This window comes from Rhinolophus hipposideros (assembly GCF_964194185.1).
Source record: "Rhinolophus hipposideros genome assembly, chromosome: 8".
Classification (NCBI taxonomy): domain Eukaryota; kingdom Metazoa; phylum Chordata; class Mammalia; order Chiroptera; family Rhinolophidae; genus Rhinolophus; species Rhinolophus hipposideros.
This window is the reverse complement of record NC_138054.1, coordinates 64,574,246-64,601,381: the sequence shown is the minus strand read 5'-3', so window position 1 is coordinate 64,601,381 and position 27,136 is coordinate 64,574,246. Positions and strand designations below refer to the sequence as shown.

Here is a 27,136-nt window from a genome sequence, read left to right as displayed (position 1 = left end):
CAGATACCAGCAGCTTCAAACAGCTTCGTGCTCAGTTAGTTCCCCAGGCCCTGTGCATGTGCAGGGAGGGGAGCACAGATGCCCCAGAGCCCACCAGCCGCACTGGTGGGCTTGCGCAGAGAGCAGCCTGGAACATACTCTAAGCCCCACACTTCCTGACGGCGTCAGACACAGCATACCTGGTTCACGTGCATGCGCTCACGTGCACACACACACACACAGGGCCTCATTTCCCCGACTTTATTCAGTGGCACGTTCACAGCGGGGATGGGATAGACACAGGGTGGGGCCTGACCTGTCCTGGAGCCCTGGGGGCACCGCACACCATGCACTACGGATGGGAGGGGGCACAGGGGGGCTTGGTGGCCCCAGCAGAAGCCTGTGTACCAGGGAAGAGGTGGTGAGAACCTGGGTCCCCCTAGCCCAGGCCCACAGTGGGAGGGGCTAATACTGGGCTGAGGTTGAGGGGTAGGGGTGGGGGGCACAAAGTGTCTGCTCCAGAGAGGCCACGTGGCCAAGCCCTTACCTAGGGCGCAAGCCCACAGGGCAGGCTGGGGGACACTCTCCCTTTTCCTCTCTGGTGAGGGAGAGGAGGGTTCTGGGCTGGGCCAAGCAGCTACCCTGTCCTGTCCCATCCCGTCCTCAGCCAATCAGAATGGCTTTGATGTCTGCTTGAAGATGAAGCCTCGATATGCAAGTGTCTTCATGATGTTGGCAATGTTCTTGCAGTCATCTAAAAAGAGGAAGAGAAGACGTTTAGATGGGCCCAGGTCCTTCCCCTCCATACCCATGGGTGCTCTTACATGGGAAGGGGTGGGAAGGAGGGTCAGATTTGGGGGCCACAGACTAAACCAGGGGGTCCCATCCCTGGTGGCAGCATCTCCAGCTTCAGGTTGGGCTGGGTGATGCTGGCCCTGCGGGAAGCCTGGTCTCAATGCTTCTCAGTCCCATAATTCATGCTGGAAATTGGCCGGCGTGTCCCGCCCCGGCCCCAGCGGTGATATATGGGCGCCGTCGCAGTAAGAAAAAGGCAGAGTAAATGTGTAATTTCTCCCTTGACGGCCCCCGGCCGCTGGGCGATCCTTCTTGTTGCTGCCGCATGGGGACGGCCCGTCCGCCACACTCCGTCTTCCCGCCACCCGCCTTGATGTCTCCATTTCATTACTGTGCAGCCATTCATCATGCCCATGGCCAGGGTGACTTTGCCGGCACTTGCGTGTATGTGGGAGATGTGGCCCAGGCCATAATCACTGGTGATGAGGCACAAACCTTGGCACTTTTGGGCCAGGGCCCTGGGAAACACCTGTCCTGTATCCCAGGCTTACGTGCTCAAACCACCACCTGCCTGGGTACCTGCTCCTGTGCAGCCCCAGACCAGTGGAGAGGGTCCAGGTTTGTGGTCCCCAAATGCCCTGGCCAGCAGCCTTCTGCTGGATACGCCTCAGCCCAAGCCCTGCCTCTCCCACCCCAGTAGTCTCAAAGCTAGTGCTGGTCAGGCTTTAGCCCTGTCTGGCCAAATCGCAGGTTAAATACGTCTGTCTGCCAGACCCTGTCATAGCAGGTTCATTAGTACCGGCCCCCATAAGAAACTCCATGCTCAAAACTGTCCCACAACCCTGGTGGCTGCAGAAACAGGTACTTGGGTCTCAGAATTGTGCATGTGGGCCAGAACTTTTTCTATCACCACCAGCAGGAGGGACAGCTGCCCAGAGCTTGTCCCACTATCAAGCCTAGGACAGAAATGGCCCAAGTACTGGGTTTTTCTGTTCCACTATCTAGAGCAGCCACAACTCCCCATCCCTTCACCTGCCTCTCCTCCCACACCTCTCCCACCTCCCATAGATGCTCCTGGGCCATAACCAGGCCCTCAGCCACCACGAGCCCTCACGGGATCGATGCTGTGATGGCAAAAGTATTGTACATCGATGTCATAATCAGGTGTGTGTGGGGGGAGTAGTAAGGTCAAGGTGGGGTCAGGAGGCCTCTGCCGCTGTCAAGGACCAAGCCCTCTCACTGAGTTCCCCAGCTCGCCCTTGCCATGACCTTAGACTAGGAAAGGGGACCCACCAGAGCAAGTACAGGGCTGCAGGAGCAGCCATCGTCTGGTCAGTCCAGGGCCTGTATCATTAGCCAGACACCAGCTCTGCAGCCATTGCTTAGGCCAGACCGGTCATCCAGGGCCATTTCACAGAGCTCAACACGAACGTACCCACAATGGATGTGGGCATGGAGGTGTCCCAGGACCCAGGCACTGGGACACCTTGTTCCTCCAGGGACTCAGGAAGTCATGAGGTTTGGTCTGAGGCAGAACAGAGGGAAGACAGATGGGTGGGCAGTGGCGGCCATGGCAACTCCAGACGTGACCCATCCCCGTGGTTTATGGGCCGGACACGGCGCCCCGCTCAGCTGAGGCCCCATCATTTGTCTCCCTTAGTGTGTATGCCTGTGCCGTGGGGGTAGAGGGTGGAGGGAGGAGGCTGCGACAGGAGGAGCAAGGCAGCTGACAGGGAGGGGAATGGGGCAGGAAGAGGTGTGCAGGAGGGGTGGGTGTAGGAATGGGGCAGGAAGGGCCCCGGTATGCGGACGGTTTGACAGGGTCCAGGTGCTGTGATGGCACGGTCAGAGGGACTCTCAAAGGGTGATTTTCTTCCCAAGTCTGGCCTTGTCAGGGTACCTCCAATTCTTCCTGTCTTTTGCACTCTGGGGACCATGGCCGCTCTGCATATTAAGAATAAGTCCCCTCGTTATCTGCAATTACCCAGCAGCCACACACCTCATTTCTTTTAGCAGAAAAGAAAATTAGTTTTCTATTGACTTCATCTGGCTCCTCCCTCATTGCTGGATAAATCGCTCAATCTGCCTCCCCTGGCCCTAGTGAAAGTGCCCAGCCCCTCCCCCTAGGCCACCAGCCGTCCAGTGGGCAAGCACTGGCCTCCCCTCTGTGCCTGGCTCTGAGCTTGGAGAAGGTCCATGTGCCCTAGTCTCTCCTTGACCTCTCCCCACTCCACACGATATGGTTTCATCCACATCTGGAGCTGTGGCTACCCCTGAAGTTCACCGTCTCCAGCAGGGACCTCTCCTGAGCTCCAGACCACAGATCCAAATGCATCTGGAACAAAATCTCTTTCTAGATATCCATACAAACTCAAAATGTCCAGTAATGAACTAATTTTCTTCCCCAAGTTTCTTTACTCCCCTGTGTTCTCCATCCCAATGAATGGTATCCCAAAATGCACAAACAAGAAACCTGAGAGTCAGGACTTTTCTCCCTTACCCCACAAAATCTAATCAAGCATTAAGTACAGATTTTAATCTTATCTCCTGTCTAAGCATCTATATCCTTTCATTCTGCAGCCACCCCCTGGCCAGACCCCACCATCTTTTGCTTTTATAGTAATATCCCTTCTTTCCTCTCTCATCCATTCTCTTGCAGCCAAAGTGAGCTTTCTTATACAAATCTGATCGCATCCTTTCCTCTTTAAAGTCCCTCAAGTAGTTCCCCTTGCCCTCAGTTTCAAGTCTATACTCTTTAATATGACTTAAAGGTAAAGGCCCTGCAACAACGGATCCCTGCTGTGTCGTCTCACCTCTGCCACTCTCTACTCTCAACCCCTCATCTCTCAGAACAACTTACTGTTTTCCAAAAATGACAAAGTGGGTTTTGGAGTCAGGCCGGTTTCTAGTCTGAACTTCGCCCCCGGGTTGTGTGCCCTGTAGCAAGTGCTTAGTTTGTCAGAACTGCAGGGGCCTCACTCGTGGTGCTACTAGATGCTGCCTCAGTGTTACTGTGAGGGCCGAACAGGTCATGCACCCACACCGCTGGGAACATGCTTTCTGTTTGGAATGCCTCCTCTCTTCTTGAAGGGAAAGCAAGGGTGCTAGTTTCCTGGATGAGCAGTGATGAGAAAGTGTATACTGTATAATCTACGGCAAAGACGAACCAATTGTCATTCACTCCACCAATTCTGACTGACTACTGGGCCTGTTTACTGGGGCTCATGGACTCTGACTTGTTGCAGCTGGTCCACTGCAATGAAGAAAGAGAGACCCAGATTGGGGGAGACATGTGCTCTAGTCCAGCCAGCAAGTCAGTGGGATAGCAGCTATGGGCTTTCAGCACAGGCTCTTTTTCCAGCTCTTAAAGTCTTCACAATAGTCAGTGCAACCTGCTGATCAGTTTCAACAGTCAACAGCAGTTAGAAAAGGAGAAAACTGGGCAGAGGCACAGAGACAGACCGGGGTCTTTTCTTTTCTCTCCTAAGTATATTCCTAATCTTTATTAGTTGTTTTCCCAGATCTATAAACTCCTTTCTCAAGGGTCCTATGATGGGTTATGATGGAACCATTTAAAAGTTCTCTATATTACTTCCTTTTTAAAAAAAAGTAACATTTATTGGGTGACAACTGTTAGTAAAGTTACATAGATTTCAGGTATACAATTCTGTAATACATTATCTATATCTCACATTGTCTGTTGAGCTGGGTCTTTCAATAGGCCATAAGTTCAGAAAGAGACAGCAGTAGGGTGAGCATGGTGACATGGCCTCTCAGAGTCCTCTGCTTGAAGCCCTGGGGCCACCTGAGTCAGCAGCCCTAACTTCTAGCACCTCTCACTGAGCTAATGAGGTGAGCCTGAAGCCGTTACGGGGTGTGGGATGGGAGGGGGTGGGCCACAGCCTTATGGTCACATTGGAGGCTTCGAAGAGTGCAACCACCTGAGGCTGACACGTCCAGTTAGCTGCACTTGTTTGGAAATTGAATGGTAGAGGACAGAAGCAGAGCTTGAGCTGGGGCCACCCTCAGGAGGGAAGGAGCCCAAGGAAACGTGGAGGGCCATTCATTCATGCGCTCATTCATTCAGCAAACACACACTGACCCCTTCTCTCTGCCGGCACCTCAGTCCGAGGATCAGGAAACAGTCCCTGGGAGGACGAAGTTAAGCAGGGTCAGAGGGGCATGTGGGAGGGGGCTAGCCAGCGAGTTGGGGTTGGAGTGGGGGAGATACCCTTAGCACAGTGAACAGCACAGACACATTTTGGATGGGAAATGTGGAGTGTCCAAAAATAATGAAGTTCACCAGATGGTGGTGGCGGGGGTGGTGGTGCTGAAGCCTAAGGTGCAGGGGAATGGCAAGAGATGAAGCTGGTAAGGAAACCCTGAAAAGCCCTGAATACCACGGTAAGGAGACGAAGATTTTATTATTCTGGGAATGATGGGGAGACAATAACATGTTTAAGGAGGGGCATGTCAGGACCAAATCTGTGTTTCAAAATTATCATTTTGAGCATCAGAGGGGTGAACCCTAAGGCAGAGACACCAATTAGCAGAGGGTACTATTGTCCAGGCCAGAAATGGTGGCCCAAAAAGAGGCCAGTGGTAGTGGAGGGGGAGACACTGGTGGTGTGCAGAGTGGATGGAGGTAAGAGAGTTTTTAGGAAAGAGAATGAGCAAGCCTTCCCAGGAGATCGGGAGGACGAGAAGAGGGAGGAGTCTAGGAGCTTAGTGCCCCTCACTGATATAAGGCAAACCAAGAGGAGGTGCAGGTTTCGGGATGTGATGAGCTTAGCTCCGCATGGGTTAAGTATGAGGTTCCTACGGGACATCTAAATGTATCAGGCATTTCCTTTATGGTATCATATCTTGCTGAAAAAGGCCTTCCCTATCTCAGTGTTACTAGAAAACTATCATATATTATTCTAGTACTTTCAGTTTTTATATTTAACTTTTTAAACTATTTGGAATTTATTTTTGTATATGGCGAGAAATAGAAGATCTATTTTTTCCCTAGTGGATAACCAGTTGCCCTATCACCACTGATTGAACTGTCCATACTTTCCCCACCTTTTTGAAATGGCGCCTCTATCATATTTGTACTTACCACACACGGGTCTGTTGGAGCCAGGAAAGAGAATGAATGTGAAATGATCAAAGAAGCAAACTGGATTGGGGGGGGGTCATCAGGGGCAGTAGGGTGACAAGCTCCTGACCTTATGAGGCTATGAGGCAGTGTGGCCTAAAGAAAGATTCAGACACAACCTGAGGCCTCCTGCCTAAGAAGCTCAGCTTGGTAACACACCTTCTTAGTGATCTCCAGGAGCTGGGAAGGAATGCGGCCAGAACCCATGGAGCAGGGACCAGCAAAGATGGGTTGGAAAGAACAGCGCAAGGAGCGGGAACCATGGGAAGGATGAGAGAGCAAGAAGCCTGGGTTTGTCGACACTCTAGAAGCTTGTTTTGTCACCACATTTTTCTGTTTGCCTTTTGGACATCTTGGCAGCAGCATGCCTCTGAGTAAAGTGCCAGTAAATCAATCCTAGTCTGCTTGACAAAGGATTCCCAGATTAAATGTCCCCAGCTCCACATGGGACACACTTATACTAAAAAAATTATTTGTTGTTTATCTCAAATTTGAATTTAACTGGTGTCTTATATTTTTATTTGCTAAATCAGCAACTCTGTGCTGGGAGCCAGCATCTCAAGCTACAGCGGGGTGCAGTTCAGGATATAATAGCACATGGTAGCCCAGAGGGAAAACAGGGATGGGGTCAAGGCAGTGAATTTAGGACTGAACCAGCAGAGGGCCCCCGTATATCCTTACATTCTGGGTTCGAATCCAAACTCTACCACTTAATAACTGAACTTGAGCAAGTTACTGTACTTTAAACCTTAACCTTTCTGTGTTTCGATTTCTTCTTCTCTAAAATGGGAATAAAAATGATAATCAGCAATTACTTCCCTCAAAAGGTTGTTAAAAAGATGAAGTGAGTTTTCATTTGTAAAGTGCTTAAAACAGTGGCTGGGTTAATTATTACTATTACTGTTATCCCAATAATACCCAATAATACTAGTTATTCCAATAGTAACACCCTGATATTCCCCAACCCCTTGTTTCTTGTCCCAGACCTGGCCCACAGTCCCCTGGGCCGCCGGACAGCGCCATCTTGGTCCCCCCAACACAACCCCCTCAGACATAGACCACATCTCTCCACAGACACCACTCTCACAGCTCTCTTCCCCTCCCCCAAGACAGGGCCCTTATAGCCTCAACTCCAAAGTGACCCCTTCTTCAGAGCCCCCCCTCATCCCCCTCCATCCCACCGAGGTGCCTGGAGGTGCCACAGGGCTGATGGTGAAGGATGACGGTGGTTCTACAATAAGGGGAAAAGGCAATTTCATCTTGATTAGCAGGCGATTTCTCTCTCCATAATAAGCGCGCTCCAAATAATTAGCGTGTTTTACGTAATAATGAAATTACAGAAATGCAGTCCACTTATTCAAACAACTCACCATTACCATATTTTTAAATATTAGACTTAATTAGAGTTTATCACTTCAGAGAAGTATGCGGACCGAAGATGTTTTTAAAAAAATCCTCATAAAGTGTTTATTAAGCGCTGGTAAAGCTGGGATAATGATGTGTTTGGAAATTAAGGCAATCAAACACTTACCGCTGCTCCTGGAGGCCGGGCATGGAAATGAGGCCATTACACGCCCATTACCCGCCAGCTCACAGCCACTTGGGGGGCGGGGAAAGGATGCTCCTGGCCGAGAGGGCAGGGTGCCCGGAACCGCCTGTGCCAACACCCCACAACAGCCTAACCAGTCAGTGCAGCACCAAAGCCCTCAGGTCACTTACATCACATCTGGCCGCCAGGAGCCCAACTCAGACTTGGCCAGACAAATGACTAGACTGGTCCCAAATGCCAAAGAAGACACCCAAGATCAAGGCCCATCCAGACTCCCAGGCCTGGCAGGATATGCCAACTCCATTCAAACCCCAGTGCAGAGTGGGACAGACGCTACGTTGGGCAGCCAGACGTCAGTGAGAAGAGGTGGAGGCTGAGCAAGCTGTAGACTCAGAGCAGGTGACCACTCCCCACTCTGGGCCATACAGCAAGGGTGGCTGAAGTGGCAGGGAAGGGGCCAGGAGGAAGCTGGGGAACTGAGCCCGGGGCCAAAGATGCCAAGGAGATAGCGGCCAAGCTAAGAACACACCTGGGGACAGACGTGGATGGGGAAAGTAGGCAAGAGGGTGGCAGGAGAGGGGCTGGTGGCTCCAGGCCCCATTTATCCCAGTGAATAACTAATTCCAGAATTTATAGTGCCGGGTTTTTGTTCTGTGGCCATTTATATCTGCAAGGGGAGGAAATGAAGAGGCAGCGCGGACGCCACATCTTTCTGTGTTATTGCTTGTCTGCCATTTGCAAATCATTATTAATTGTGGGCCCTGGTGGCGGCCCGGGCGGGGGCCAGGCTGGGTACATCCACATAGCTCTTCATCAAGGACCCCAGCCGCTGCCCCAGAGAGCCAATTACCCCGCCCTGATTGGGATCAGATAAAGAGGGAATTTTTACAAATTAGGGAATAAATAGAATTTCCACACAGGGCGCGGGCAGGACCTGAGAGGCTGTAATGAAAAACCATCCGTCACCATCAGCGGCCTGGGCACGAAGCCCCGGTGCTCCCTCCCCTTGTGGGCCCGCCCTAATGCTCAGGGGCCTGGGCGGGCAGGTCTGAGGATACCCTCAAGCTCACCAAGGCCCAGAAGCGGGAGAAGAGTTCCCTGGTGGGGGGCATGTACCCTTTGGGCCGAAGAGGCTAGGCCCCCGCTTGGCACTCTCCTGAGTGCTGTCTCTCCTTGTCCTGCCTGCCTCTCCCTCAGGGTCTTGACAAGGAAGAGAAGGAGGCCGTCCTGAGAAAGGCCAGAGTTGGGGACCACAGGGCCAAGATCACATCCCCGCCCCTCCGGCTATGGCAGCCCTCGGGCAGAGCCCCAGCCCCGTGGACCACTCACTCTGGGCTCCCATTAGCGCTCCTCCCCTTGGATCATTAAATATGTATATCTTATTACACGCCTTGTTAGAGTATCGAGCTCTATTGACTGATGATAAATCCTGAGCCTCGTCCTGGCCATAAATTTATCTGGAGATGATGAAGACTCAATAATCTAGTCAGGCAGATAATATCATCGGGCCTTAAAAAAGATCATTACATTATATGTCAGAATTAAAAGTGAAATACGCCGTAGTAACAGGGCGGCTGCTCTGGCTATTACAACGGGTGCCATCTCTCCTACTCGTTCCTAGCCAAAGCCCTATCCAGGTAGAGGGGCCAAGAAGCCTCCTCCTCCTCCTGGCTCTGGGATACCACAGCTGGAAGTGCCAGAGGGCAGCCAGAAAACGTGAGGCCACCAGAGGGGGAGGGGTGTGGCGGGGAAGGTGGTTGCTGAGACCAGCTGCTCTCATTTCCTCATCTGCCATACCTGGCAGCCACCTTTGCCCCAACCAAGCTTCTACCTTAACCTGTCCCTAAGGAGTCTCTTGAGGGACTGTCTTCTGGAGGTCCTGGAGTGGCTCCAACAGGAAGGTGACAGGGCCTTACCTGCTCCTGAGTGGCCTGACCAACCAGAGCATATTCTTTCCGAAACGGGGACACTGGGGTACAGAGCTTAGGCTCCTTGCCTGTGCTGCCCCAGGCACCTGTGACCTGGCTCCAGACCCACGTGCCAGCAGCCTAGCTGGAGCCTTTCTTGTGAGCATGTGCTATCAGTCCAGACCATGGGCCTTTCCTTCCCGGGAGACCTGCCTGTCACGGCCTCTGCATCCCGTCCTTTGAGAACCTTGTTGCCAGTCCCTTGGGTCTTTGACCTCGGCACTAATGACCTTGCTTGTTGTTCCTTTTTTCCACCATTTCTACAGTCATACCCTCAACCTTTTTAATACCCTCCACTTCTCTTCCTTTGAAATGTTCAATTCAAGTATTCCTAGTTTCTGACGATAATATACTTTCATCTCACTTCCCCTTTTTCCCTGTCCCCTTTGGACTGCTTACCCAGCAGCCCTTCCCCTGCTGCCAAGCTCATTGACCAGGGTGAATGCCCCGTGGTCTGAGCCATTCCTGGTGACCCTATCCTCTTACGAGTCATTGAGTTAGGGGTAGGCACGTGCTCTAGTTACTGCGATAGGAGGGTAAGTTGGCTAAAAGACCTTTAGGGAAAATTTCTTCACCCTTAAGAAGAGAAGCACGAGGGGAAAACAGCCCTTTATATTCTGCTAGATACTTTCACATCTGCACATAAAAGAACAACAACAGAAGGAAAAACATCTGGGTCCTTGATGACAGTGCAGAGATGCTGAATCAACTGTAGGATGAACTCACCTCCCAACTTTGGTGAGGTAATAAATCCTCTCACTATTTAAGGTATTTTAAATTGGGTGTTCTTTTTCTGGTAGCCAAAAGCACACTAATTGATATTGAATGTAGAGGCAGAAAAGAGGAGGACATAACAAAGGGGCCCTATACGTAAACCTGGCTGAATGGAGGAGGTAGGGCAAAGGCCAACGAGACCACTGCTATTTCTGGCTGGGAAGATGGTAATCCTTGTTATGTTCTCTGTACACTTGACCAAATTGTTTCCTGCTATCTCAGGATACATGCCATGTCACTAAAAAGGCTAAACTCTAAAAGAATGGAGTTTAGCTGGGAACCCTTGTGAAAGCAGAGAGGGGAGAAAATACAACTTCACTAAGAAAGGCTTTCTATGTCCGTGGCTTGCAATCCAAGCCCCACAGCTCCACAACGTCATGAGAGACGTGGGCTTCTTCTTTCTGCCCTGCCCTTCTCAGCATGTTGTTTCTAATTTGCAAGTTATCTCATGGTCTAAAGTGGCTGCTGGAACTCCAACCATCACATCCACATTTTACAAGAGGAAAATGGAAAAAGCAAGAATAATGTACTGTCCGGCTGAGTCACTTCAAGTATTGTTCCTGGACGTCCCACACGACACTTCCTGTCATCTCACTAGACAGAACTCAGAAACATAACCATATCTAACTAGATGAGAAAGTACAAAAAACCAGTCTTTGAACTGGGTACATGCTGTTGTCCCTGATTACACAGGGGCTCCATTTAGTGAGGGAGAAGGACAATGGACATTGGGTGTGGACCACACAGTTTCTGTCCTAGCAACGTAACTGATCCACCTTACTTCGAAGCTTGGATTCCATGGTCCATCGTTTCAACCCTTTCTTGCCAATATTCTCAACTCTCTTGCTCCCGTTTCCTTCTACCACCCTTGCCTAGAAAAGCCCAAACTTTGCCTTCTCTATGCCTGCATCTGGGTTGAGTGTGATTAGAGAAAAATCACAACCATACAGATTCATGCCATTCATAAAACCATAGTCATCAACCTCAACTGGGGGTGTACAACTACCCAGCCACTCGGTCAGTACGCACGCTCTCCCTCCCCCCAGTGACAATCTCAATTGTCACAATTTTTTCCATCTCCCACGATTTTCTTCATCTCCCACGATCTCAGATCCCCGGCCCTGAACGTCACCCTGACCTCGTCACCCACACACTCGTCTCCTACTTCATAGGAAATATGGAAGCCACCCTCCTGCATCTGCTCTAGCTCTCTCTTCTTAGCCTGTTACAAGAGAGGACCCATCTTGGTGTCCCTTCTAAGACTCATTCCTCTACTCCCTCTGGGTTCTGGAGTCCAACCCTACTGCCTTTTCGGGGGTCCTTACATTGTGAGTAACCCCTTTCACTCTGATGCAGCTTCAATTGTTCCTTCTGCATTGGTTCCTTCACATTAGCATGTAAACATATTAAATCTCTCCCATCTGGAAAAACAACTTCCCTTTACCTCCCCTTTCCATGTGGCTGGTACCCAATCTCTCCTCCCTTTCACAGCCAAATTTCAGAGCTGTTAACACTCATGGTCTCATTTCTTCATCACCCACCCTGCAGTCTGAATTCCCTCGCTATTGCTTTACCAAACTGCTTTATCTAATGATCCTTATGACCTCACAGGGGTGAAGTCCAGTGGAAGCTTCTCAGGTTTAGATGGACCCAGGGGACTTACACCTTGAAACATTCTTCCATTGGCCTCAGGGACACCACGTTCTCTGTCCCTCCAATCCTCCTCCAGCTCCTCTGCATGTGCCTTTGCTTCTGACCACCCCTAAGATGTGGGTGTTGCTCACAGCTGTCATTGGCCCTCTTCCCTTCTCACTTCCTACTCTTTCCATGGACAACCTTATCCACCCCTGAAGTTTTAACTACTATATATTTCCCAATCATTTCGAAACCTGTATTCCCACTATTACCCTCCCAGTCCAGGGAGCCATCCTCTTTCATGTAGTTGACAGCAGTGCGCCCACAATCTCCTCCATGGTATCTGTCTAATCCGCACATCTGGTCATTTTATTTCCTGGCTTAAAACCCTTCAGTGACCCTGGAAGGACATCAGTAGAAGCACTGGTGAAATTCAGTAAGGCCTTTAGTTTAGTTACTAGTACAGCATCCATGTTCATTTCCTGGTGCTGATAATTGCACTGTCATATGTAAGATGTTAACACTAAGGAAAGCTGGGTAACAGATATAGAATCTTTGCTGCAAGTGTAAAATTAGTTCCAAGTAAAAAGAGTTAATAATTCAAACAACACACAACAACCACTACCTCTAACAGTGCTTCACTGCTCTCAAGACAGTGTCCAGCTGCCTTTCAGAAGTCCCGGGGATCTGTCCAGGTTCCCCTCTGGGGCCCCATCTGCCCCATTCTCCTGTTGGATGGGGTTGGTTCTGGTTGTCTAGCCTCTAAGCTTTTTCACGTGCTCCTCCTTCTGCCTGGAAATTCTCCCCTACTTCTCAGCTGGCACGCCCCTTCATCCCTTAGGACCTGGGCTTGCCATCGTTTCCTGGAGTACCTTATGTAGGCCCCCACGTTTGTGTTAGGAACCCCTATGTGTACCCCACTGTGATTGTCTCTGTCACCTTGCTAGACCACAAATCCCTTGAGGACACTAGTGTTAGAGGCCCTCAGTCAATATGTATTAAGTGGAAGAAAGGAAGACGGAGGAAGACGGAGGGAAGGGTGGAGGCACATACTCACAGGTGAACCTACTCCAGCCCTGACATTTGCTACGCAAAGCCTAGACATGTCCAGACCCTGAAAAATCAGTCATGGTCCTAATCCCCGCCTTCCAAAGTGCTGGCAGCTCCAGGCCCTTCCCCACCACCACTCACTCTTCCTTAGTACCTTGGTTTCCCTAAAACCTGCCGTGCCAGGAAGCTGGCAGTTACCTGAGCTTTCAGCAGTCTGAGCAGCCTGTCCTGCAAGCCCAGGCCGCTGAGGGTGGCAGCAATGGTGCTGGGCTCCTCAGTCCGGCCAGTGATGCCGTGGTGAAGGCCCTGGCTCCGCCTGGGGACGCAGAGGGAGGCTGCCCTCCCTAAGCCCAGCCCTACCTGGTAAATATTTCATCCTCAAGCTGCTCAGCTAATCCCTATTAATTTCAATACCGCCGCCTCGCCTGGCTCAGCTCCCAATGCATTATTTATCCCCTTTGTTTGTTTGTCGCTAACAGGTGGGCCCCAGCGGAGGCGCCGACCGGGGACAAGCCCACTCCATCACAGTGTGGCTGTGAATTCATCATGAGGACTAGTGGGAACCACCGCAGCTCCAGGCACTTCCCTCTCCACCTCCCCCCGCCCTGGCACCCAGGGGTGGCCAGGGCCATCTCAACTCAATTTAACTCAATTCAAAACAATACGTTTCATTTACTATCTGCCTACATGAGTCAGATGCTATGTTATGCTTTGGAGATACAAGCTGAACAAAACAGATACAAGTTCCTGCCCTCAGGGAACTTACAATCTATTGGGGGAGAGAGGCATTAAACACCTCATTTCCTAATTACGACTGTGACAGTGTACAAAGGGCGTGCAGAGTGCTATGGAGGCGTGCACAGGAGTCAGGGGAGGCGCCCCTGGGGAAGCAAAATCTGAGCTGCACTCTGAAGGATGAGTGGGTATTAATTAGGCCGAGGGGTGGGATGGGGGCTCCCAAAGGAAAAAAGCCACATGGGAAGGCCCTAAGGTGAGAGAAGGCATGGCAGGTTCCGGCGGGCATTGTGTTGCAGTGCAGGGAGCATGAGGAGAGTGGCTTGAGAAGGGGCAGGGGACTGCCCCTCTGCCAACAAGGCCTCGCTGGGGCCACTCTTCTCCCTAAGGAACCAGCATCTGTCCCAGTGGATTACCACGGAATCATCCTGAACACCTCAATACACACACACTCATGCCACCCCTGATGACTTGAGCAACATCCGATTTCTTGACCTTGTGGCTCCTGAGAGACGGTCAAGAGCATTAACCCTCAACTGCACAGACAGGAAACTCAGGAGCATTTGGCCTGGGGGCTTGTGAGGGGCCTGTGTGGGCCTCTCAGCACCGAGGCTCAGCTGTGCCCACTGCAGGCCAGTGCAGAATCTGGCCCAATGACCCCACGGGGAGACCAGGCCCGGGCTGGGAACACTGACCTGCTTCAGCCACAGGTGCTCACACCCTCCCAGGAAGGGACTTCCCTCATCTCTGAAAACCCAGTACTGGACTGGGCACCCAGAAGACCTTGGCAAACATGCATCTTCTGAATGAATGACTGCACAAGAGCGAAAGCCCCAGGAGAGTCTTTTTCCAGACACTCCCCTCAAAACTCTCAGAGATTTAAGTAGACAACCAAGCGAACTCATACTCGGGGTATTATAGCACTTCCAAATCCTCAGAGCAAGCCTGGAGAGGTTGGAGCGCTCATCAGCCTTACTTCAAAAGGGAAGAACCAGAGGCCCAGCGTGGTGTGATGTACCCAGGGCTCCACTTGGAAGTGACGAGCCTTTACCAGGATGAGGTCAGCCCACCCCGGGCCCCTGCATATCCAGCATATTCACAGATCCGACCCCTCTGGGGCTTTCCCCAGGGATCTCCCTCGGTGACTCCAGGGACCTCAGCTCCCAAGAATTGTCTAAAAAGCACCTGGCTTACGAACCCAGTGCAGCTCTGCCAGGGCAGAGCCTCACTGTGCACATGGTCAGGGTTTGTAATTCTATTCAAAGCGGCCACTTTGAAAATCCATATGTCTGCAGGCTCCCCGTCCATCATGGTGTCAAGTCCTGGAGCAGAGGCATCCATCAGCAGCCCCAGCCCCATGGTCTGTGTGCCCACATGCCTGATCCCAGCCACACGCCTTCCTTGGCTCCCAGCTCTCGCACGGCACTCCCCAGCCTGCACGAAGGCTCCCGGGGGCCGCCCACTCGCCCAGCCTTACCCCTGCCTCCACACTGGTGGAGCTGCGAGGCCCCAGCCCTGCCCCAAACGCCTCCCCTGCCCCACCGGGCCTCTGCTCTCTTGGAGCTAGGCAGCCAGCACGGAGGCAGCCTCGATAACTCGCTAACGTGCTGCCCATGCTGTTCTTAAAAATTTATGACTGTGCAACATGAAAAATCCGGCTGAGGAGCCGTCATTAGTGGCGCTGCACCCTCCCCCACCAGAGCCACCCTCGTAAATTGAGATTTATGGCTGCGGCAGGCGGGTCGGGGTGTGTGCAGGCCGTGAGGATGCTGTAGGGGAGACAGGGAGACCGATGAGGCAGCGGCGGTGCCAGGGGCTCCCCCCTGCGGCAGCTCCCGTTCCTCACAGCCTGCTGTGACACCTGCTGAGACAAGGCCGGGTCTGGGTGCCAGCATGGCACGGATGCTGGAGTCTGCTAGTGGGGCTGCAGGGGCGCCCATCCTGTGCCAGTCACGGGTCCCTTTAGGTGTACGACCAGATCCTGCGGTCCAGGTGCTAAGCAAGTCCTCTTAGCAGGATGATTTGGGGAGCGGGAAGGCTGGACCTGGGGAGGAAGCATCCTCCTTGCTGGGGTCACAGGCCTGGGCCCCCAGAGGCAGCTTCTCCAACCAGAAGCATCTAAATTGGGCTGTGATTGTGGTTTCCCAACCAGAGAATTAAGGGTAGATAAGGATGCCAGGAACCTTCCCTTCCCTGTCCTTTCTCTGGGAAGGGCCAGTGGAGAGGCTCGTACAGGCTGAGTGCAAGTACTGGACCCAGTCACACGGCCTCCCCTACAGAGGCCAAGCTGGGGCTAAAGAGAAGAGGAGGTGATCCTGCAAGCCTGCCCTCCCCCTCTGGAGGCCCTTCCTATTACCTCCCCTCCCCTCCTCCCCTGCTCACTTAGCCCTGTCAGCCAGGCCATTATGAAATTGGGGTTTCATTTACAGACTAATTAAACATTACAGCTTGTTCACAATTACAACGCGGGGATGAGGGAGTAACTAATTACGGAAGAAATGAGCTAACATTTATCTCTGCTCCCACCCTCCCTCTTCCCACTGCCCCCCCAGTCTGGCTTCCTCCCACTCTCTGGTCAGTACCAGCTTGCTAGGCTTATTTCCTAGGATGGGGGACTGGCAGGGCCAGGTCCCCACCCACCGTGGACACAAGATCTGACTGCAGTTTCCAGCTACTGGAGGGGAGGGGCTTAGTTCCCAGGGGACAGACTGCCTAAAGGACAGTCAGGGCTTTTGCACTAGCCGGTGTGAGTGTGACTAGAGTAGGAAGGATCCTGTGACAGTAGGTGGGCTATGACATCTGGGTGGGGATGGGGGACACTGCTTTGGTGAGTACGACAGCACTGCTGGGTTTTATGTACCTACCTTGTGGGGTGAAGTTTTGGTGTGATTGCTACAGACAACTCTGTGTCCGATGGGGTATGAGCATGAATGAACTATGCTCTACTCCCACCCCCCAGGACAGAATGGAAAAGGACTAGGTGGCTGCAGGAAGTGCTAGTCAAAGCAGGCCTGGGATGTGGCCCTGGCAGCCCTGCACCCAAATCCGCAGCCCCATTCACTCCTGCCTCAGAAGCAAGAGAGGCAGCAGGGTTAACCTGCCCTGGGTCTCTGCCTGTCCCTGCCCTAGGGCTGGCCTTGGCTTTTGGCCAGGTGTCTCCCTGGGTCCAAGGAGCCTGGTGGGGGGGCCTGGGGTGCCTCCTGTGGGCAGGAGTCCTGGGGTCTGGCTGGCCTGCCACAGTTTAATAATAGTAACAGTGAGAGTAAGCGTTTCCATCCTTCCTGCCTTTGGGCAGAAGAAGAAAGGAAAGAGGAGGGAGAGGAGGGAGTGGAGGGAGCGGGCTGAAGGGAGGCTTTGAGGCCTCAGAACTCACATCAAACAGCCGGATCTGGGCCTAATTGTCTGACCCCTGCCCCTGCCTTCAATCAGCTCTGCGGCTCCCCGCCCGCCCCTCGCCTAACTAGCAGCCATGTTCTCCTCATTAGGACCAGCTCCCCTTGCACACGTGTCCCCGGACATGTCCCCAACACTCCAAGCTCCCAACCTTGCCTGGTGGGTGGGTACAGCTGGGACCCAGTTTTGGAGGAGCCCCTGGGACAGCTGTACCCTCAGCCATCCCAGCTGGCTGGCCCGAGCTGCTTAGCCCCTCTCCCTGGATGCCACGTGCTGTGACATAGCCCTGGGCAGGTTCAGCTGCTGGGTGCATTCTGTCCTCTGTGTGTCCTTCTTGCTATAGCCCAATTGTCTGAGACACACAGCTCCTGAGGGCGGGATATGTTTGAATCCTGTCCCCTTTGGTCTGGTTGAGCCTGGTGGGGGATCTGGCCTGGCTCAGGGTTTGTGTTCAGAGACTACAAGCTGAAGGAAGTTGTCTGCCTACTGTACAAGGATGGTCCCTATAAATGGATCCCGGTGCTGATGTGTGAGTGTCTGGGGCTGGCGGCACGGCAGTGAGGCGGTAGAGCTTGCTGATTACGAGCTCCGACCCTAGAGAGACGTTGTGTTAATTCTGGCTCTCCCACTTCCTTGCTTTGCAACCTTGAACTAATGACAACCTTCCTGAGCCTCAGTGTCCTCACATACACTAGAGGTGACAGCCCCGACCTCAGAGGATTTGGAAATTCAAGGAGACAACTGTATCTGACACTCAGCAAACATACTGGAACAATACTGGTGTAGGTGGGGATTCAGACCAGACCCAACAAACTCCCCTCCATAGGCCACAGGCCCCACGTTGCCCAGCTGGGGGGGTCGGCTCTGGTCCATAGTGTCAAGGATGGGAAGAGCTGTTGAGAAAGGGTCTAGAGTCTTGTAGAAGAGGGAGGCCAGCTCCCAGGGGCACAGCTAATACTAGGGGCAGAAGCACCGATGCTGGAGCCTCAACTTGGAGGCAGAGATGGCACCCAGCAGCGACAGGTGGGAGGGGCAGGGCCCAGCTTAAGGGTTGCCAGGGGGCATTAGGTTAGACGAGGTAGGTCAGTCGGGTTGGTCCATGAGGTATGGACTGTCTGTGAGTACTGTGGGCAAGGTGGGAGGGATGCTGTGAACACCACTGGAGTGCAGGCTGTCTGGGTTGCGCTAGGAATTAATTCTCAGGGTACCAGGCCTGTAAGGGATTGGGGGAAGGGCTGGCCTGGTCTGGGAGCTGACATTGTCTCTCACCTTAAACCAGTGGTAATGACTTGCAAATATTGATGAAAACGCAAACTAGAGAGATTGTGTTTTTCGGGGAGTGAAGGTGGGGAGAGGGGATAAGGAGGAAAATAAACTGAAATGAAGTCCGGTTATCTCCCATCTGTGGCTGTTCCTAATCCCCCAGCCCAAAGGAATCCAATGCAGCCCCTTATCTGCCCTGTCAATCACTCCATCACCGCCCAGTGCTTGGTGGACACCGCACGCCCTCACATACACTCAAGCACATGCTCACACATGCACACACACGCACACACTCACTCCACAGACTCTTGCTCCAACACTCCCGCCCACCCCCAGCCCATTACTCCTCTGAGTAGGAGCAGCAAGCACGCAGGTCCTGCCAGATGGATGCAATTTGCATAATATCAGCAGCGGAGGCTGCAAGATCACCAGGGGTCAGGGCGCTGACATCCCCGCACAGTCTATCTGCAAGTGCTAATTTGGCCGGCATTGATCTGTCTTTCTGATTTCTTTGTCATTTACGTCTGCGATGGTTTGACAGGAGATACAGAGAGAGACAAGGGGAGGCCGGGCTGGGGCTTAGGGCTAGGAAGGTAGGGAAACAAAGATTGTACTTCCCAGTGTATCACACACAGAGAACACATACACGCATACACCAGAACCTTCTTCCATCCGTCCGTCAGTCCACTCATCCGTGTGTCTATCCATTTTCCATTTGTGTTTACTACAGATATCCCTGGGGCCTCTAAGGGTGCCAGCTCAGGGAGGAAGGTGCACGTCCCTCTGCCTGAGCACTCTCCAAGCAGGATGCCTGGAGAGTTCTCTCTTCTCATGGTTATCCATCCTTTTCACTTTGTATGGGCTACACCACTAAGAAGGACAGGAGTGAGGGCAGCGCTGGGGAAGCATGCACTGGGGCTGTCTCTGTCCCCTCCCCCAAGGCAGCTTTGCTGACTCCTCCCCTCTCAGCCCTGAAGATGGCTGAGGCAGTGGGGAGGTGGGGAGGCACCTCTCTGCCCCTCTCGGACAGCCAAGGAGAGGACTCTCAGGTCTGCAGGGGCCTCATCAATACTTCACCACCTTCAGCTCATCTGAAGCCGACACTGGGCTCTGGCTAATTCTGAAGTCCTAACTGAGCCAGAAAGTCCTCTATCAGATCGGATCTAAATGCCACACCCTGCGGGGGAACCCGGGCCAGAGTCCTCCCATTCTTCCCTGCCCTGGGAGGAGGGTTCATCATAGGGATGCAGACCCTGCTGGGATCGGAGATGTCACAGGGAAAGGGGAGGGGCAGAGAAGATGGAAACTCTGGGAAGTGAGAACCCAAGGCAGAGAAGTGGACTCGGTCATGCTGTCAAGGGAGGCAGAGGGCTTGAGACTTGCAAGGTGGAAAGGCCCCTCCCCCTGACCACAGTGGCTGTCTTGGCCCCACCTCCTTTCCCTTGCCTCGCTGCAGTGGTAGCAGAAGCAGGGTGATCAGAAGGAACTCCCTGCTGGGCAAGAGGGGGGCTGGTGTTTGGTGTGCGCTAATCCTGGGCCTGAGGTCTTCAGAAGGACCTGGGGAACTTCAAGGAGGGGAAAGCAAAGCTGCACTGTAGACGAGCTCATTAGCCAGCACCCCCACACCCCCATGAGGAGGAGGAGGGCGGGCGGCCCGGGGAGCTGGCGGCAGAGGCAGCAGAGAAAAGGCTGTCACTGTCCTTTCTTCCTTTTGGTACAAGCATCTCCCTGAGCTGACGATTCTCCCGCAGTGACACCTCTCACGGGCGCTAATGAGATCCATGTCACAGAGCTAATGCGCTCTGACTGGACTCTTGATAGACACCCCATTCCTTCAGGGGAGACCACAGGCCAGTACTGCCCTCCTGGGGCCAGATCCCCACCCTGCCACCTGCTAGCCCGGCTCTCTTGCCAAACTGTGCTGGGCAACAAGCTCTGAGACTCCACCTGGTGTCTGGCCCTCTTCTCCATGAGACCCAGAGAGACCTTCCCCCCTGAGCAGAGGGGATGAGCGACCAGGGCGGGACCACCCAGCTGGGTTATTCTCCCAGACAGCTGAAACCAACGGCCGATGGGGCCTCCATGTCCCAACAACAGGTGAGAACCCTTTTAACTGACATTTCTGTGCAGATTTCCATAAAAAGCAGCAGCAAAGGAGGCCTGGGTCTTGTCCTTAGAGAGGTCAAGTATGTGGGGCCTGACCATTACCAAATTACAATCAGGGCCCAAGGGTGTGTTCTGTACACCCAAACTGGGAAGGCCAGACAAGATTCCCAGAGGAGGCGGCCCTGGGAAGATGAGCACGTTTTCCTCAGCCAAGAGGTGCAGAGTAAACCCACCTTACAGAGTAACACCTGGTGGGGTCAGGAGGCGGTCAGAAGCCAGTGGTTGCAGGGCCCTGGCTCTGAGCACAACTACAGCAGGAGTGGAGGCCTAGCAATGCCTCCTTTCCTTTCTTCCTCAGTTGTTGCTACTGAAGCTTTGTCCTGGCCTGTATGTTTTACATGCCACTGAAGGAAATGAGGGAAGTAAGCTTGTTTTCGCCCTCATCATCTCGGTTGGTAGCACAAAGCCTGACATCAAAAAGGTACTTCCAGTTCAGCACAGAGGTAAGAACACAGGCTTTGCATTCAGATGGACCTGGGTTTGAATCCAGACTCCTCAATTCAATTGGCTGTGTGACCTCAGGCAAGTCAGTTAGTAATTACGTAAGCCTCGGTTTCCTAACCTATAAAATGGAAACACTGAGGCCTACCTTCCTAAGACTGCTGTGAAAACTACATTAGTCAACATAAAGTGCCCCCAAATAATGTGTCTTGCTCACCCCTGGCTGAAATGAAGGAGGGACCACGCAGCTACACAGCACTCAGCAGTCCCTGGTGGAGACTGCCCCGCCTAGAGGCTTTGGCCCGAGCCAAGGAAGCTAACAGAGTCCACAAAACAGACAGCCACGGACGTCAGCAGGTCTGCATACAGGCAGTCCTTCCTCACCCACAGCCCGCCCCATTCACCAGGCGCACAAGGCCCAATCCACTCCCCCAGGAGGAGGTGCCCTGCCTGGACTGAGAGGCCACGCTGACAGCCCCACAAGCACACCGTTTCCTCCCAGAGCTTCACTGCCTCCATCCTTGAGCCTCACCTCTCTCTCCCTTCATCCCCAGGGCCACGCCATCACGCCATCCTGAAGACTGTAAGCTCTGTGGGGGCAGCCATTGTGTCTGTCATCTCACCAATACTTTTCTAGCACCTACCACAGTTCCTGACAGACAGCAGTTGCAGGGTAAATGTTCACTGACCTGGTCCCGCTCTATTCCCATAGCCACTACTGGCTCTGAATTAACCATCACCTCTATGTACCTTACTGCAACTTCCCTTCTGCGATTTCTCCTTACTAGTCCGCCTGTACACACTCTCAGGCTGCTCTGACGGAAGCCCAAATCTGACCAGGTCACTCTTCTGCCCGAACATTCCCTCACTGCCCCTCAAATAGCCCAGCTACTCACATGCATCCCAGTGGCCCTTTCCCTTCTACAGCTGGCTCTCCCTTCCCTCCCATCAGCCTATGCCCTAGTCTGCCTGCTCCCTTGCTCTCTCAGCACCTCCACCACCCCGTGCTCAGCAGGAGTCCCTGCCAAGGAGGCCCCACAGCCTCCTCCTGCCACACGTACCTTAGAAAGAGGCCGGAGATCCCTCAAGGACCTAGGGTCATTGGTGATTGTGCATACTGAGCCATAGCCGCATGGCACTGGGGAGAAGCAAGCATGCCCTGGAGATGGCTAAGCTGTGGGATCTGCAGAACCCTTGCCCAGCATCACCAATGCTGCCTCATCTCATCCCCCGCCCCCAACCAATATACATACCACTCCCCACTTGAGGCTGGCAGCTCCTCACACAGTTAATTAGCACCATGTCACTGAGGACCAGCCTGAGTGGCCAGTGACAGGAGCTGACCCATGACCCCAGGGCTAGGAAATAGTCCACATCAAACTCTTACAGCGCGACCCTTTTAGCACGCACAGTAACTCGGGGCACCGCCAGCTGAAGCTCATTAAAGCTGTCTCTTTGGTGCGAGGGCCATTAACCTCACTGCTCAAAACCCACACCTCCCCTCCCTGCCTCTCCCAGCCCAATTAATGCCCTGCATCCTCCCTCCCTTCCAAGCACCCTCACCCACACCTCAGAGCCAGCCAGGAGCTGGCAGTGCAGCCCCCTTCAAAGATACAAAGACCAAGTGCCAGGAACCACCAGTGCCCTGGAAGGCCCTGGTGTTGGCAGGGCAACAGGGAAGGGGGCTCCTTGAGCACCCACTGTGTGCCAAGCACTGCACCAGCCCTTCACACCGCTGACTTTCCTGAACCTTCCCAAGAGTGGCAGTAGCACTGTCCCTTGTCTAAGGTCTCAGGGCTCTGGGTGGTAGAGCTAGAGCTTCGTCTGGCTCCAAAGCCCTCACTCTGTTGTCACTCCTAGCCTTGGGTTGTCCCCTGGAGCCCACCCAGACAGGAAGGAACACCTCAGGGTTCCTAACCTAGAATCAACATGGGTGGACAGACAAGAGGGCATCACTGAGTGCCAAGAGGCAGTGAAGAGTGTGCACAAGGAAGCCCTTCCCCACACAAACACAGCCTGGGCAGATGCACAGAACCCAGCTCAAGGCCACGCAGGGAGGGTTAACCCAGTCAGTCCCACTGACCCCGCCTCCACAGGCCAGACTCCATTACTGGCGGTTCTCCTCCCGAGCCAGTGCAAGTCCTCTCACGGTCCTCATTCTCTGGTCCCTCCCTTTCCCATCACTCTTTCATTGATTCATCTACTCATTCACTCGTTCATTCATCCACCCATCCGACAGCATTTAGAGCACCAACTAAGAACTACTAGTTTGTATAGCACAAACTGCCTCAGTGATTCTGAATCAGAGCTCTGCTCGTGTCGTTCTCTCGCTCACGAACTCCCTCTGTCTCATCAAAACCTCAAGAGATATCTAACCCCTTTAACCTGGCATTCAAGGCCCACTTACTCCCCATTGATTTTTCTAGCCATTCCCTAACCGGAAGTAGTTTCCACTCCAGTCGCTGGAAATACTTGTAGAAGTTTGAACGTGTCCTCTCAGTATGCCACAATTCCTCATGGCCTCGGGCTTTGCAACACACATTTCCCCCTAAGTAGAAAGCCCTGCCCTCATTTTTCTGCTTAACAAACTCCTACTCATCCTTCAAAGATTCCCTGACTTAAGTGTCTTCTTCTCTAGAAGACTTACTGCTGAGCTCCCAGGCTTATCACACACCTTGCTAGGTTTGTGGTCCCTGATTGTCCGGAATAGCTACTATGGGAGGGAACCGCAGTTGCTACGGGGGACCCCCAATTCCCCAGGTCCAGCGACGGCTTCCTCTTTCCCGCCAACAAGAATGATAAAGGGCATCCCAGAAGTCAGTGAGATGTAAACGAAGGAGTAGAAGCCACCTTGGCAACTGAGGACAGGGGAAACCTCCCTTAGGCCAGCCCAGCCCAGGTGTTTCCATCATAGCCCTCAGTGTCCTGGGTGGCGCCCGCCCAGGTCAGTCTGTCTCCTCCCAGGATGTGAGCTCCCTGAGGACAGGAACTTCCACTCAGCATGCCTAGCATCCACGTGGCACCAGTGATGTTTGTGGAAGAGAGGAGGGGCTCGTCTGTAGCAGGCAACTGGGTCCTTTTGGCGTATCTTGCCAGTCCCTTCCCCCCACACCCAATACCTCCGCAAAGGTACACAGGGTACGATAACGTCGTAGTACCACCCAGGAATACCACCGTTTCTCCCTAGTAGGAACAAAGCCTATGCCTGTCAAGTACTCTGCTTGAAAGCATTTGCATGCACATGTGTGAGCAAGCACACACAATAAGATACACAGAAATGAACAGACATACTTTCTGATGGATACATACACGGGCTGATGGTTGCTTCCATACAGACACATGTACACAGAAAAATATACACAGATATATTGTTACACGCACACATCCCTCAGATATACGTATACTTGGGCACATATGTACTCTTAGATGGACACACAGAGACCCGCAGCTGAAGGTGTCAGAAACACACACACACACAGACAGACACGTATCCATACCGATGGATCAGAGGCTCGCAGAGTCTCCAAGGCCTACAACCAAAACCATTCCAGCCCCCTCCCAAGCAGGAATCCCCGAGGGTGTCCCCCCACCTGGAACCCCAAGTGGCCCCTCCCAACGCAGGCACCGCTCAATGGAGGCTGCTGCTCCTGCGGGGAGTCGATACCCTGTGGATGGAGCCATCGGTCAGAAGGACCCTGACTAATTAAAAGCTGGTGAGGTTTAAATAATTCATCTCCTTAACTCCCATTGATCGCCCAGTTTAGTGGCCACAGACTTGAAACAATATTAAACAGCCTCCTCCAGCTCCACGGGGGGTGGTAAGCTGACATGTGTCCAGTCCTCTGAGGACATCACCCACCAGAGATGCAGCCAGGGGCAGGGGTACCTTGGTTTGACTCCAAGGCCACCTGTGACCCACCCAAAGCTCAGACCCCAGCCCCTAAACATTGTTTTGCAAGACCCTTTGCAATGGTCTGGTTCCACTCTCCCCTCACTCCACTCCCCTTTCCCGCTCCGCCCAGCCATGGAGAGTACCCTGTAGGAGCACTGAACTGTGTGCCAGGGGACTGGGGCATGTGGGCAGGGGACTGACCGAGCTGCCAGGGGGACAGTGGAGGGACTGACCAATGCCGCTGTGGGGCCGGCCTATGTGCTGCAGGCTGAGGCCCTTGTTCATGTCTAGAAGTCCATTCTTGGGCCAGCAGCCCATGGCGAAGCTGTAAGCCTGGAAGACAGGAGGCAAGAATGGTTACCAGAGGTCCTGACCCCTGAACCAACCCCATCACTCACCTTCCACCCACCAAATCTTCTCCCCGAGGGTTTCGTCTCATCATCGTGCCACTTCCTCAGGGTGCCCTCCCTGGGTCCTCTTTCCACCAGAAAACCCCTTCCTCCTCCAGAGCTCCCTTTCTCTTGGGCATCTCCCCAACGAAGGTCCCCAGTCCTCACTGGATGCCCCCTCCCCAGCTCCACTGGAGAGCTCCCATTTACTAAGATCCCCCTTGTCAGGACCTCTCCTCTCATTAGGGCACCCCCTTCACCAAGCACCCCTCCTTCGATTCCCACCTCTCCAGAGTTCCTAGCACTCTGCGGGGTCCCCCTCCCCACAGTATTACTGGTTACAGAGTTGTGAGGAGAAGGACTTGGAGACCAATACATTCAAACCTCATTCCACAGATAGGAAAACCGAAGCAAGAGGGGGCCAGCCACCTGCCAGGGGGTCAAACTGCCTTTAACGCAGAGATAGGTGAGGCTAGAGAAGGCTGAGTGCTAAGGAAGCTCAACTGAGGGCGAGTAAGGTCACCTGCTTGAAGCAAGCAGCGGTGAGGGGAGCACATGAAGGGTGTGTGACTGTGTGTGTGTGTGTGTGTGTGTGTGTGTTAGGGGAAGCAGATCTCTGCTGAAGGTCAAGTGCTCACTTATGCATATTCAAAGCGGCCACCCATCGATCTATACTTAATTGTTTTCCTGGGGTTGGGAAAGGAAGTGCTAGGGGCATCGATCTGCACGGCCCCCAGCACTTCATTGCCCCCTCCACCCCCTACTCAGGCCACCTGGCCACCACCAACCTCCATGGGTGGGGGCACATGGCAGGACCTTCTCTTACAGTCCCTTACAGGCATGAAGACCTGATGTCACAGATGAGGAAACTGAGGCCCAGAAAGAAGCGACATACAAGGGTCAGAACACTATTAAGTGGCCCAACAGGGATTTAATTCCTGCTTAGCCTGCTATCAAAGCCCTGGGCTTCTAGCAGTGGGTTTGTGTAGCTGGCTGACCCTTCAAACACGACCCACCCTGTCGCCATGAAGTCCCCAAACACCAGGCTGCCCTTCTCCTCATGGCAGGAAGCATGTGGGACAGTGGTCAGTAGGAATGAAGCTTGGGTGAAGTCCTCAGAAATCAGACGGTGAGTCCACTGACGAAACTAAAGCGACTGCAGCCATGGTGGCTTTGGCACCCACGGCAGTCCCCGCCCCGCTCATCGCTGGGCCCAGGAGGTCCCCATCCCACGTCACACTCCTTCACAGGGGAGTGCATCCAGCACAGGTTCAGAAACAAAAGGCAGGACGCTGGATACAGAGTCCTGGATACAGAGGCCAGGGTCAAGGAGCCAAGCAGAGGGCTGGTACCCTTCGTCCCCGGTTGTAGGAACTAAGCCTTGGCCCCGCGGGCACTGAAAGGCTCGGACCCAGTGTGCTCCAACCTCAGCACCTCCAAAGCCATTTTCCTTGATCACAGCGGTACCAGCCACAGCTCAACTTCCCAGCCAATCCTCCCACCGTTCCCTGAGTCACAGTTGTACCCACAAATTGGGGGCTGCGTGTAAGGCTCAAGGACAGGGGAGAGCACACGGGCTTTGAGCCAGGGCAGAGCTGGGGAACGCAGGCAGCGAGGGAAAGCAGCCAGTGGGTGGTGCACAGCTGGAGAAGCTGCTGAGCGTGGTCAGGGCCACGGCTGGAGCGCAGTGGGCCAGAGAGCAGTGGCGGGCCGGCTTTCAAGTACTTTAAAATCACTTACAAAGGCCGGATTAAACGATCAGAAATTCCATTTAATAGGACAAATAAAGAAATAACAATCTACTCTATCAGCCTGGAGAAGGCGAGCTGGATGGGTTTTTTTCCCCTCTAAAAAGGAAAAAGGGAAGGAAGGGGAAAAAAGAAGGATAATGTGTGTTTACTCAAGCAAAGAAAAAAATATTTAAGTGATGTCGGGGAGAAGATTGCAGTAACTAGTGAAGAATAA

General features: G+C 53.2%; 1 protein-coding gene across 9 annotated transcripts in view; it reads right to left on the bottom strand.

The window, feature by feature from the left end:
• Positions 1-224: 224 nt before the first annotated feature.
• ERI3 (ERI1 exoribonuclease family member 3) overlaps positions 225-27,136 on the bottom strand; it is a 122,764-nt gene continuing 95,852 nt past the window's right edge. For all 9 annotated transcript variants that reach the window (XR_013993724.1, XM_081055238.1, XM_081055240.1 and 6 more), the window contains 2 exons: positions 25,016-25,115; positions 225-733 (listed from right to left, as the gene is read on the bottom strand). Coding sequence is in view for 8 of the 9 variants with exons in the window: in XM_081055238.1 (XP_080911364.1) it covers positions 651-733; positions 25,016-25,115 (183 nt within the window). In the remaining variant the exon portion in view is untranslated. The remainder of the gene's footprint in view (positions 734-25,015; positions 25,116-27,136) is intronic.